Source organism: Nelumbo lutea, chromosome 6 (genome assembly GCF_056320005.1).
Source record: "Nelumbo lutea isolate HS-2025 chromosome 6, American lotus-T2T, whole genome shotgun sequence".
NCBI classification, from domain to species: Eukaryota; Viridiplantae; Streptophyta; class Magnoliopsida; order Proteales; family Nelumbonaceae; genus Nelumbo; species Nelumbo lutea.
Window position 1 is genome coordinate 6,188,992 of NC_142689.1, and position 13,808 is coordinate 6,202,799.

Consider the following 13,808-nt stretch of genomic DNA (forward strand, 5'->3'; position numbering starts at 1 on the left):
GTTATTTACAGATGTATGGTATAGACTACACAACCACCTTCTCCCCAGTTGCCAAGATTGGCTCCGTTCGTGTTTTGATCTCCCTTGCTGCTATGTATGTTGGCCTTTGTTTTAGTTCCACATCAAGAATGCCTTTTTACATGGTGATCTCCTTGAGGAAGTGTATATGGAGCAACCACTAGGGTTTGCTGCTTAGGGGGATGATGGTAAGTTGTGTAGACTTAAGAAAGCTATTTATGGGCTTAAACATTCTCCCCATTCATGGTTTGACATATTTAGAGAAGTGGTGAAAAAATTTGGTGTGAAAGGTCGACCATTCCGTATTCAGCTATGAGTCCAGTGTTGGAGAGATTTTATTGGTGGTATATGTAGATGATACTGTTATCATTGGCAGTGATAGGTTGGCAGATTTAGTGAAGTGGTGAAGAAATTTGGCATGAAGCAGTGTCGGGTCGACCATTCCGTATTCAACTATGAGTCCAGTGTTGGTAAGATTTTATTGGTGGTATATGTAGATGGTATTTTTATCATCAAGGTTCAAAATATCGATACGCCCCCGTGTATCGGTACTAAAAACTCACCACTCAATGTTTTTTCTAGTTTTATTTTTTTCAAAATTTGATTTTTGGAGATGTTTTTTAAGTGTTTTTTTATTGAAATAATTGGGGGATCCCAAAATGCCTGTAAATAGGTGTATTGAGACCAAAAGATACAAGACGATATGCCCGATACGGGGTGTATTGTATCGATACTTTGAACCTTGGTTATCATTGGCAGTGACAAGTTGGGGATTGATAGGTTGAAGACTTTCTTGCATGGTCACTTCTAGATAAAGGACCTTGGAAAATTAAGATACTTCTTAGAGATAGAGGTAGCGAAGTCCAAGCATGGTATTAATTTGTGTAAGAGGAAATATGTTCTTGATTTGCTAGAGGAGACATGTTTGTTAGGTGCTAGACCAGCTGACACACCCATGGAACCGAATGTCAAGTTCAGTAGTGATGCAGGTGAGGAGTTTGAAGATCTTGGAGGGTATAGGAGATTGGTAGGTAAGTTGAACTACCTAACGATCACTCAGCTTGATATTTCATTTGTAGTTACCGTAGTGAGCTAGTTTATGTAGAATCTCGAATCTCACATTAGGATGTGGTTCTAAGGATTGTACGGTACTTGAAGAGAGCTCCAGGTCGTGGCTTTTTATATAAAAGTGGAGGAAGTCTTGAGATAGAGAGATACACTGATGCTGACTGGGCCGGTTCCATATCTGACAGAAGGTTCAGTACAGGGTAGTGCATGTTTTTCAGGGGCAATTTGATGACATGGAGGAGTAAGAAGTAGATAGTGGTAGCAAGAAGCAGTGCAGATGTTGAATATAGAGCCATGGCACACACAACATGTGAATTAGTGTGGTTGAAGCATCTCTTGGAGGAAATGGGGTACTTGATTAACACTCCTATGAAGCTGTATTGCGATAACCAAGCTGCGGTTCATATTTCTTCTAATCCTGTGTTTCATGAAAGAACAAAGCATATAGAAGTTGATTTCCATTTTGTAAGAGAGAAGGTGCTTTGTGGAGTGATAAGTACAACATATGTGAACATAGGAAATCAATGGGAAGACTTGTTTACCAAAGGTTTGAGTCGGGGAAGTGTGGATTACATATGTAACAAACTGGGACTATATGACATATACTCACCAGCTTGAGGGGGAGTGTTAGAGTTGGCTGTAGAATGGTAGTATAGTCAATTTACATTGTTTTATATGCTTGATGTAGGTACAAGTAGATCCTAAGTTAAGTGATGTGTCCCACACTTAAGTGGGGGCACAATAGTCATTGTGCATTGCTTTAGAAAACTTTAAATAAAACTAGCCGACTAGAGAGAGATCTCTCAAGTTTGAACCAGACCTTCTTTTCTCTTCTTCTCCTCTCCTCTCCTCTCCTATTCTCTTCTCTTCTCTTTCTTCTACTCTTTCACCATTATTTCTCTCTCCTTACCATTTCGAACCTAAGAACATCACAAGTCTGAACTTTATCATTGACAATGATGTGCTGTCCTAATCATCCTTTTCTGGGTATTTGACTACTGGATGCTGGTTATTTGATCAAAGAGTTTTTCATATTTGGTCTTTTCTTGTTTACGTTCAGAGATACCTTTTCATCATTTTGATTTGTTCTGATCTGCTACAATTCTTTCCATTGGTTGCAGGAGGAAGAAGCTTTGGTTGTCCAGATAACTCTGGGGCTGCTGGGACATTTTATGACACTGTTCCTCGGAATCTTATTATAAGCAATCACAACATGTCAACAAACACTGATACGCTTCTTTTAGAGTTTCCCAATCATCCCCTCTGGACAAATGTTTATGTCCGAAATCATGCTAAAGCTACTGTTCCGCTGCTCTGGAGTCGTGTTCAGGTCAGTGAGGATAACTTTTATGTCAGTCCCTACTATCTCTTTGATGGATTTTACTTCATTATCTGGTTACATTAAAGGATGGCTTGTCTAATAACTCTGCTTTTCATTGAGTTTTGTGTAAAGTGGGTACATTGGATTTATGGGATTGAGATACCAAGTGAAGTGAATCATTTTATTTTATTTATCACCAACATTTGAACCCTGAGTTGATAAAAAAGCATTTGAACCCTGAATTCCCTCCATCTTAGACTGGTAGGTGAAAAAGAAGATATAAATTAGTTCATTTCTTGAGATCCTAAATGATCTCATTTATATAATTTCTTAAACAATTGAATATGTCTCCATTGTAGATGCTGGACTTCTTAGATGCAACTGAAAGCTATAGTAAAATCATTTCGTTCCAAGTCTTTGAGTGCCTTGTTACTTATAAACTTCTTATAGCTTGAAGGAGATATGTATCTTATAAGCTTCTTATAATTTTTTTTTCTTTATCAGCTTCTTTTAATTGTTTTGATGAACAGGATATGGCTATCTATAAGAAAGGAAATACAGATCCAACTGAACTTAAAAAATGAGAAGTGTGTTTCTGTGTTTCAGAAGATCAATATCAACCAATTATGGATGCCACCATATTTCTTTTGAGTTAGGGAGGTGGGACACAACAAAGAGCTCTTAAGAACATGGGTACCTCTAAAATATAATAAGTTAAGGGTTCCTCTTCTTTTTGTAATATCAATATATGCCTCAAATCTTCTATTTTTTAAAAAAGAACTCGAAACAGCTGTAAAATGTAGTAAACAGCCTAAGACCATTTAATTCAGAGGGCTATATAGTTCCATAATTATTTATTTCTGCCTCAAATCTTCTATTTTTTTAAAAGAACTCAAAACAGCTGTAAAATGTAGTAAACAGCCTAAGACTACTTAATTCAGAGGGCTACATAGTTCCATAATTATTTATTTCTGCTTTATTAGTGAACAAGGAAATTGTTTTTAGATAGAAGAAAAACAGCCTTTTGAGAAGAAAGGACTGTTTAGAAAGTTGCAAAAATTCAAAAGAAAGTAGCAGAAATCAGAGTTCAAGAGGAGAGAAGAAGAAGAAGAAGGTGGCGACAACTTGGGTTCAGAGAGAGAGATTTTTCGAACATAATCTCTTCTCTTACTCCCTTAATTCTATTTCATTAAGTTAAACTTTAGTAATTTATAGAGAAGCCCCTAGTTGGGCAGAAAATTAAAAAGACATAACATAAGGAAGAATAAAGCCCAGATTAAGGCCCATTACAACAAAGAACATAAAAGATAAAAAAGGATAAACAACCTATGGTCCATTCGATCCATCTTCTCTACACTCCCCCTCAAGCTGAGCATAGATGTCAATCATGCCAAGTTTGCCAGTATCATGTTGAAGTTTAGCCTTGGGAATGCCCTTGGTGAGGAAATCAACTAACTGTCCTTCAGAGGTGATGAAAGGTAGACACACTTCTCCAGAAGCCACTCTTTCTCGAATGAAGTGTCTGTCAACTTCAATATGCTTAGTTCTGTCATGTTGCACTGGGTTGTGAGCAATGTCGATAGCGGCCTGATTATCACAGTACAACATCATTGGCTTATCATGCTCAATACCTAGTTCCTCCATCAAGGATGTAAGCCACAATAGTTCAGAGACTCCATGAGCCATGGCTCTGTATTCTGCTTCGACTGAAGATCGAGCAACAACTGATTGTTTCTTGCTTCTCCAAGAGACAATATTACCTACCACCAAACTACAGTACCCAGAGATAGATCTTCTGTCATCAATGTTTTCGGCTCAGTCAACATCTGTGTAGGCTTCAAGTTTCATATGGCCATGCTTAGCAAATAGAATTCCCTTTCTAGGGGAGCGCTTCAAATAACATAGAATCCGCTCTGCTGCTGCCATGTGAGTATCCCTGGGAGCACGCATAAACTGACTGATGCAATTGACAGCATATGCAATGTCTGGCCGAGTCATGCATAGATAAAGAAGTTTTCCAAGTAGTCTTTGGAAGACTCCCTTTTCTTCTAACAATATTCCATATGAAGTAGAGAGTTTTTGGCTCATATCGATAGGAGTAGCAACTGGACTAGCACCCATCTTCCCCGTTTCAGAGAGCAAATCTAGAACATACTTTCTCTGAGAGATAAGGATCCCATCCTTGGATCTAGAAACTTCTACGCCAAGAAAGTATCTCAATTCCCCCAGATCTTTGATCTCAAACTCTGTATGAAGGAAAGATTTGAGATCATTAATCCCTAAGACATCATTACCAGTCACAACAATATCATCAACATACACAATCAGGTAAACGACCAAGGATCCTCTCCTCTTCACAAAGAGGGTATGATCAAACTGTGTCTGTACAAAGCCAAAGCTAACAAGGGCAGCCCTAAACCTTTCAAACCATGCTCTAGGAGACTATTTGAGTCCATAAAGAGATTTCTTCACCCTGTAGACCTTTCTTTCATATCTTTTTTCATACATCCTTGGAGGAAGAGACATATAGACCTCCTCATGTAACTCTCCATTCAGAAATGCATTATTTACATCTAGTTGATAAAGTGGCCAGTCTGAGTATGTAGCCAAAGATAGTGGAATGCTCACAGAAGTCATCTTGGCAACATGGGCAAAGGTCTCCAGATAATCAATCCCATATGTTTGTGTATAGCCTTTTGCAACCAGCCTAGTCTTGTACCTTTCAGTGGTGCCATCAACATGATATTTGGTAGTAAAAACCCACTTATAGCCTATTGGATCCTTCCCTTCAAGCAAATCAACCACTTCCCAAGTGTCATTCTTGTGCAAGGCATCAACTTCTGTTCTCATAGCATCCCTCCATTTTGGAATAGTAAGAGCTTCTGACACAGACCTGGGAACTGGGTTAGAAATAACAAAAGAAAGGTAGGCAAAATATGAAGGAGAGAGCAAACTATAAGAAAGGTGTTTGGAAATGCAATGTGCAGTACACTTCCTTTTTCCTTTCCTAATAGCAATGGGGATATCAAGGTCTGGGAAGGATGGCTCCAAAGGGGCTGTAACAGTACCTGTTGTCTCATCTGTAACTGGAAGTGCATGAGGCTCATGAGTTGGAGGGGAAACAATATGCTCATTTCTAGTTCTCTGCCGTTGGTACAACCTGGGATTAACAAGAGGGCGAGGAGGTAAAGGAGGAGGAATAGGAACACTGGAATGAGAGTGAAGTGACTGATCCTCCCTTGACTCATTTGAAGGAGGAAGAGATTCAGCAAAAGACTCAACTGGGACAAGAAGAGGAAGAACAAACACCTGTGACAAATCCTCCCCCTTTGGACAATGTCTTGCCAGAGAAGAACCATAAAAGGAAGAAAGCTCATCAAAGGTGACATCTATTGAGACATATCGAGTGCCAATCTTCGGATCAAAACAACAATAACCCTTTTGTGTGGGGGAATAACCATGGAAGATACACTTGTGGGCTTTTGGTTCAAATTTATGTCTTTGGACACTTGGGATATGTACATAACAAGTGCAGCCAAAGACATGAAGAGGAATAGGAAAAAGTTCATTGTCCGGATGAAGAAGACTGAAAGGAGACTTAAACCCTAAAGCCCTGGATGGCATACAGTTTATAAGGTAGGTAGCAGTGAGAACAACATCACCCCAAAATTTTGTAGGACATGTGAGGCAAATAGAATACTTCTTGTAACTTCAACAGTATGTCTATTTTTTCTTTTAACAACTCCATTATGTTCTGGGGTCTTAACACAGGAGCTTTGATGAATAACCCCTAAATCAGTGAGATAGTAGGTCAGGTCTTTCTCAAAATATTCTTTTGCATTGTCGGATCTGAAAATTTTAATTCTGATATCAAACTGGGTTAGGACAAATTCATGGAATTGCCTCACAAGTCTGGGAACTTCATCACAGGACTTCATAAAAAATATCCAAGTGAGTCGAGAAAAGTCATCAATGAACAAGATAAAATATTTGTAGCCACCCATAGAAGGTAAGTGGTAAGGCCCCCACACATTAGATTGCACAATATTAAAAGGAGAAGAAGATCTTTTATTACTCAGAGGATAATTGTTTCTACAATGTTTTGACAATTCACAAGACTCACAATGAAGACTGGACAAACTAATTCCCTTTAACAGTTCTGGGAATAAATGACTTAATGCAGAAAAAGAAAGATGACCCAAACGAAAATGACATAACATGACTCGACTGATAGACTATGTAGATGTAGACCCAAAAGCAATTTTTTCAGGTTGTTCATGGCACTGTCCAGGAGTATCCAGCAGATATATTCCATTCGCCTCACAACCACTCCCAATCACCTTCTGAGACTTTAGATCCTGAAAAACATAGTAGGAAGGGAAGAAGGTTACACAACAGTTTAATGACTTAGATATGCTACTTACAGATAACAAGTTTGTATTTAGTCTAGGTACATGAAGAGCAGAAGGAAGAACCAAGTAGTCTGTAGCCTTGATGGTTCCCTTGCCAGAGATAGGGGCAAGAGAGCCATTGGCTAGGGTGATTTTGTCACGTCCAGGAAGTAAATCATATGAAACAAACAAAGTAGAAAGGCTGGTCATATGATCAGAAGCACCAAAATCAATAATCCAAGGGATCCTACGATTACCTGAAATGGTTGTATGATTGGCAGAAGCTCGTATATACCTGAATGAGCAAATGCAGAAGAGGTTGAATTTCCTGGAGGGTTGGAAGAAGAGGTCACACCCTCTAGGTGATTGATCATCCTCCCAAACTTCTCATATTCTGCCTTCATAGCTGCTAACTGCTCACTAGCCATCATCTCTTTAGTTTGGTATCTGTCACTATCTGGATCAACAACAACATTGACACTCCCTGCTTTTATATTATCAGACTTCTTCTAAAACCAAAGTGGTAGGAGCTCAGGATGCAATTTCTAGCACTTGTCTTTAGTGTGTTTTGGCTTTTTACAGTACTCACAGATAATCTCTTTCTTCCTTGAGCTACTAGGAGTCCCTGCAACCCCCTTGGTTTCACTCCCATATTAGCAAAGTGATCATTTAGACCAGCCCCTTAGACCTGGACAAGTCTTGTGCTTTCTTCATTACTTACCAAGGCATATGCTTGAGACAGTGAGACACTATCATTGGATAAAATATTTTGCTTTGTAATGTCGTACTCTGGATTTAGCACTGTCAAGAACTCAAACACCCTGTTTCTCTCAACCAATTTTCTGTAGGTCTCAGCATCCTTAGTGGTGTCCCAGGCTACAACTTCTATCAAATCTATTTCTTGCCATAAAGACTTCAGTGTTGAGAAGTATACGACTAATGGTTTCTCCCCCTGTCTCAAATTCTTCACATCACTTCTCAACTTGTAAACGCTGGCCACATTTAATTTTTGGGAATATGTTTCAGCAACACTATCCCAAATTTCCTTTGCTGAATTCATCCATAAATAGTGCTGACTAATCTGTGGCTGCATTGAGTTCACAAGCCATCCAATAACAGTATAATTTTCTTGCATCCACTTTTCATATGATGGATCATCTTCCGGAGGAGCCTTTTTGCTCCCGGAGATAAAACCCCATTTGCCTCTACTACAAATATGAATTTTTACTAATTGTGACCAAGCCAGATAATTAGTTCCATCCAACTTGACTATGGTCACAGCCAGTAGAGAGTCTACAGAGGCTCTTGGAACTTGTCCGGATTCAACAACATGCTTGTTTTCAAAGTCTGAGGAGTTCATCTTCTTGAATACTTCAAAAATGGCTTCAAACAACTTTGAATAACAACAAATGAAGACAGAACAAAATCTGTGTTGTGAGCCAACCTCTATGCAGCCGTACCAATAACTTGCGTCACACCCGGAAGCTGGGAGAAACAGGGAAAACTCAGCCGCTCCTTGTAGACTTCACAGAACACCAATCCACTTGATTCGATCTTCAAGAATAAGAATGAGAAGGCCTTTAGTCACTGAGCGCCCATGTCAAACTCCCTGTAGGGCCTGCAATCAGATTTCTCCAGAAAATTAGGGTTTTGAGCAACACACTTGAATCTGTTAAGAGGATGACAAAACCAGTCCTCTTCTCTCTAGAAACCACTAACAACTGGGCTGAAATAGGTTTCTTTAACTATTCATGCGATTCAGTTCTCCATACACATTGTGTATGGGAAAAAAAGGTGAAAAGGGAAAAACGAGCCTGCTCTGATACCAAGAAGAAAAACAGCCTTTTGAGAAGAAATGACTGTTCAGAAAGTTGCAAAAATTCAAAAGAAAGTAGTAGAAATCAGAGTTCAAGAGGAGAGAATAAGAAGAAGAAGGTGGCGGCAACTTGGGTTTAGAGAGAGATTTTTCAAACATAATCTCTTCTCTTACTCCCTTAATTCTATTTCATTAAGTTAAACTTTAGTTATTTACAGAGAAGCCCCTAGTTGGGCAGAAAAATAAAAAGACATAACATAAGGAAGAATAAAGCCCAGATTAAGGCCCATTACAGCAAAGAACATAAAAGATAAAAAAGGATAAACAGCCTATGGGCCATTCGGCCCATCTTCTCTACATAGATGTTTTACAATGCTTTAATTTCCACATCACAGAGAACAAAAAAGTAAGTTAGTATTAAGGATTTATTACTTTCAATCTAATACAAAAACTAATAATTTCCTTGCAATCATTTTAGTCACACCAAATAATAGTCTTTTTCAGAATAAAATTTCTTTATTTCATAGTTTATCTTTCTGAAAAAAAATCTTTATTTGCTGTTGCATTTTATAGGTGCAAGGGCAACTTAGTATATTGTTTGGTGGAGTTTTGAGTTTTGGTCTAGCACATTATCCTTCTTCAGAGTTTGAGCTTATGGCAGAAGAGCTTTTAATGAGTGATTCAGTAATCAAGGTAAGCTGCAAATCTTAGTTTGTACATCATGTTCTTACATGAGTAGTTAAGTGATGTAAATTTAATCACATCCTGATTAAGAAGCTTGATTTTTTTGTTGGTGAATGATATGCAAATCCAATTATACCATAAATACACATCTAGATCACCTAGGGTGGGGTCTGCACAAATACAATGCACATTATGCAGGTATTCAAGTGTCAGTGCTATATTTCATCCACATTTACTTGCTTATTTCCTTACCCAGAATTCCTCCTTGTAATTTAATGGTTTGATAAAAAATTTCCTAATTCAACCAAAATCTATGTTTATTTGTTCACCAATCAAAATAAGTGTATTGTACTTTTATTAATTCATATATTAATAAAGACAAGAAAATATGTCCAACATTTATAGTACATACCTAGGAGATAGGGAAAACAAGGAAATGGAATTTTCTCTAAAATATATTATACCGTGTTTATTTTATTTTAATGTATTTGATGTAGTAATTCTATTTTGTGTTCTAATATAAATTTTAACTTAAGACAAAAGTTTGACCAAAATTATTCTAAGGTGGTTAGTATGTTTTCTAAAGAGCAAATGTAGTTTTCACTAAATGTCTCAGGAAAACAAATTGAGTGGTGTTGATTCTGAGTCTGCTTCGAGACAGCTGCTGTGAAATAATAATGGAGTTGATGGAATCAGGTGGGGTGACCCTCCAGAAAATAGTGGATAGAGAGGTTACAGTTGGGAAAGCTTGGGTCTGTTTTTTGGGGTGGTGAGGAGTTTTCTAGAATGTCTTTCATTGATTTTGAAAGAAGGAAGAGAAATTGAACAAAAATGTCCGTTCGAAAGGAGACAAGGTATATGATGAGGACATTTCAATCCAGGATGACACGATCACAGAGGAAGACTGAAATCATGGCCGCAGCAAGGAGGGGTTTTTGTTTTCTGGTTAGTTGACGGACTGTTGGTCTATGTATTAATGGTGATTTGTATGGGGCCCTAGCTTGGAATTGATTGGGTGTCCATTTTGTTAGTAAGTCGTGTGGGTAGTGGGCTCTCAAAGGGTCTTCGAGACTGTTTTTCTTCTCTTGGTGATATCTTATCACCTCTCTGATGTATCTCTTTTATTTTTAATAAATTTTATCTTTATTCTTGAAAAAAATCATTACAACATTGGTTCTTGTTGTTTTGATTAGCCTTCCAGTTTGAAAGATTTCAGAAAATAAGGATAGGTCATCTAATTGGAAGGATTCAGCATTTATTTTTGGAGATGTTAACAGTATTGTACAAAATCATTTTTTGCCTGTTATTCTTTTGTATTTATAGAAAATTTCTTCTGCCTTGTGCAGTTTCTTTAAATATGCAATAGAACTGTTCTCTGTTAACCATTAAGGGAAGAAAAGAAAAAAAAACTGTCAGTGTTTGATTTTTAGTTGCTTCAGTTCCTTCAGTAAATGCATTTTCTTCCTTCGTTTGCTAAACTATGTCGGGACAAGGATTACGAAAAAAAATGTAGCAGAAAAGTTGGCAAATAGAAATTGCAGAATTTCAAATTTGATGTATCCAATTCATTTTCTTTTGTCACAATCAAACTAGCTTGTCTTTATATTTTTCCTATGGCTCACAATTATAATCGGCCTAGGTTCTTCTATACTGATCAATAAATTATTTATTTATTTTTCTTTAGCTCTGGTTTAATGTTTACTGATTGTGCTATTTGTTATTTCTTACTAAAATTTCTTCTTTATTTTGTTATTTCAAGTATCCTTCTTACAGGATACAGTTATATCATCTGTAGTGCTGAACGGTATTTCCTTCCTAGACTTGCATATTTCTTGTTCACACTCTTTCTAATCTGGTTATTGTCATGAGTATTCAACATATTTTCCTCTATATTGTGTATTTGTGTTTAATATAACTTCGATTGTTATGTTTCTCCTTCTATTTTTATTATAACTAATTAATGATGATTTCTTGTCACCATTTTCAATTGAGTAGGTCTATGGGGCTTTGCGTATGTCTATTAAAATGCTCTTGATGTGGAACTCTAAAATGCTCATAGATGGTGGTAGAGCTGCAATAGTTGCCACATCCTTACTTGAGGCTAGCAACTTGATTGTTCTCAAGGTATTTGTCCATTCCATGTTTGCCATTTTTCTCCAGAAGATTTTTGATACTGCACTAACATCTGACCTGTTTAACCATATTATATGGCAGGAATCATCTGTCATACACTCTAATGCAAATTTGGGAGTTCATGGACAAGGCTTACTGAATTTATCAGGACCTGGAGATCAGATTGAGGCACAACGTCTCATTCTTTCATTATTCTATAGTATCCATGTAAGTTGAATCTTCTGTCACAATTTATTTATGCATATTACTTATGATGACTGGAAGCCTTCGACATGTTGTTACTCAGTTGTAAGTTGAATTATTGCATCTATAATACCTGGAAAATGAGTGAACAATTTAAGTGGAAGCAATTTTTTAGTTGTCATGACATTGAACTTTTTTCTTGGATCAGGATATCCAAAATTAAACATATTGTGCTTTCTTTATTTTAATATTTAATAGATTGGTTACAGCATATAGTTGTGTATTTATATGGTATAGCTCTTTCTTTTCTTTGTACGCTTTATATTTTGAGGGAACCTCTCCCTCCTTTTAATATATTTTTTTTGGATAAGTAATGAACATTTTATTAATAGAAAAAAGGAGTTACAGTGACATCTTTCAAACAGAGGCTCGATGTGCCCCCATTGCAAACAGAATTACATTTGAGCCACAAACAAATCAGACTTATGCACCCCCTGTTTTGCTAAAAAATCAGCTAATCTGTTTGCTGACCTCCCTTCCATTGAACAATAATTGTCATATCTCTGATTAGCCATTTAAATCTTTTCATAAAATCCCTATATTCCAAACCACTGTTTCTGGTTCCTTCAGCCACCCTAGCAATTTGTACTCCTTATAAGGCAGCTTTGAATTCAGCACACACCGAATCCCCTTCTCCAACAGGGCCTGAAAAAACAGCAGGAATGTGCTCATCAGAATTTCTAAAAACTCCTCCAATGTCAGCTGGCCCTTTAGGCTGCGTTTGTTTGCGATACAAACACAAATATGTACAGTGCAAAAAGGCCCCCAGATCAGTTCACGAATGCAAACTGGGTTAACATTTCTGAGCCCATTTTGTAATGTTGCTGTTTGTTTCTAATTGAAGCAAACACCTGTACATTTTTTCTGGCGTTTGGAAGAAAGCATTAGAGCAAACATTAAATGCTCTACAAATGGGGATATGCTTTCAGATCTGCAAATGGGGTTTACCTGAAATATTAAAAGTAGTGGATATGCTTTAAAAAAATAGTGGATATGCTTTCAGATCTGCAAATGGGGTTTACTTGAAATGTTGAAAGTAGAAGATAATGCAAGATCTGAAGTGTACCTGGGTGCAAAAAATATAAAACGAAGTTAGATTTGTTATGTACCATTGATACATAACTCAGATTTTCCAAAAACAGTGGTAGATATGTTACCGATTATGTCAGAGAGGAAGGTCACTGTCTCCGATGGGCAGTGGTTTAGAGTGGACAACACTGGTATGCGATGGGTAGAACGAAGAACACCAGAAAATAGTAAGCACAAATTTACAAAAATAAGGCAGTGGTCAGTAAAAAAATGGGAAATCATGTTTACTGGTCATATTCGATGGATTTTTAGTGAGATCTGTTGTTGCCGTGGCAGGAAATAGACGATGATAACTTACCGTTGTGGTAGGGTTTAGCAGTGATGGTGACCACCTCCCATGATGATCGATGCATCCATTAAGCTTGTTTACTCTCTCTTTGAAGAAAGCAAATATTTGTATCGAAAAAATCAACTACGGAAATGTCTCGATTTCTCGAAGCGAAGCTGTCAGAAAGTACAATTTCCCACCATTTTATGATGCAGAGATGTATTGCAAACAACCGCCTACAAACCTGAACCGGAGTACATAAATGTACCGGTTTGCGTTTGTATCGCAAACAAATGCTGCCTTGATAAAACCTTCTCCTGGGGGGGGGTCCAGACTGTAATTGGTTTATCCTTCCTAACAGAACTTCTTGCTACAGCTTCCTAATTTCCCCCTCTCTCCACAAAAAAAAAAAAAAGACCTCCAGAAGAAACAAAATTTTGTGCAACCATAGAGATATATTTGGTAACTCAAATTTCTTTAATGGATCATCAACACAAAGGCTATTTTGATGTTTAGAAAGATTAATAGGTCATTTTCTTTTTTCTTGACTTGATAATATAGTATGATATCTACCATTTTTTTTGTTTGGACTCTGAAAATGCTATTACTCAATTGTATGTGACATGCGGAATTACCGTTTGCAGTACCTTATGCACATGCTCATGGAATGGAGCTTCTCTGTTTCTCATGTAGGTTGGACCTGGATCTGTTCTGCGAGGTCCTTTGGAAAATGCAACCTCTGATGCCTTGTAGGTTTGGAGTTATATGATCCTTCAT

At 37.4% G+C, this 13,808-nt stretch overlaps 1 protein-coding gene across 4 annotated transcripts in view; it reads left to right on the top strand.

Moving 5' to 3' along the window:
• The window catches only part of LOC148847043 (uncharacterized), a 71,476-nt gene that overhangs the window by 23,438 nt on the left and 34,230 nt on the right, over positions 1 to 13,808 (top strand). For 3 of the 4 annotated variants that reach the window (XM_088951628.1, XM_088951627.1, XM_088951629.1), the window contains exons 3-7: positions 2,208 to 2,416; positions 9,188 to 9,307; positions 11,294 to 11,422; positions 11,513 to 11,638; positions 13,725 to 13,780. In XM_088951628.1, the coding sequence (XP_088807754.1) occupies positions 2,208 to 2,416; positions 9,188 to 9,307; positions 11,294 to 11,422; positions 11,513 to 11,638; positions 13,725 to 13,780 (640 nt within the window). Of the gene's footprint in view, positions 1 to 2,207; positions 2,417 to 3,101; positions 3,121 to 9,187; positions 9,308 to 11,293; positions 11,423 to 11,512; positions 11,639 to 13,724; positions 13,781 to 13,808 lie in introns of those variants that run through there. The other variant, XM_088951630.1, reaches the window with a different exon arrangement.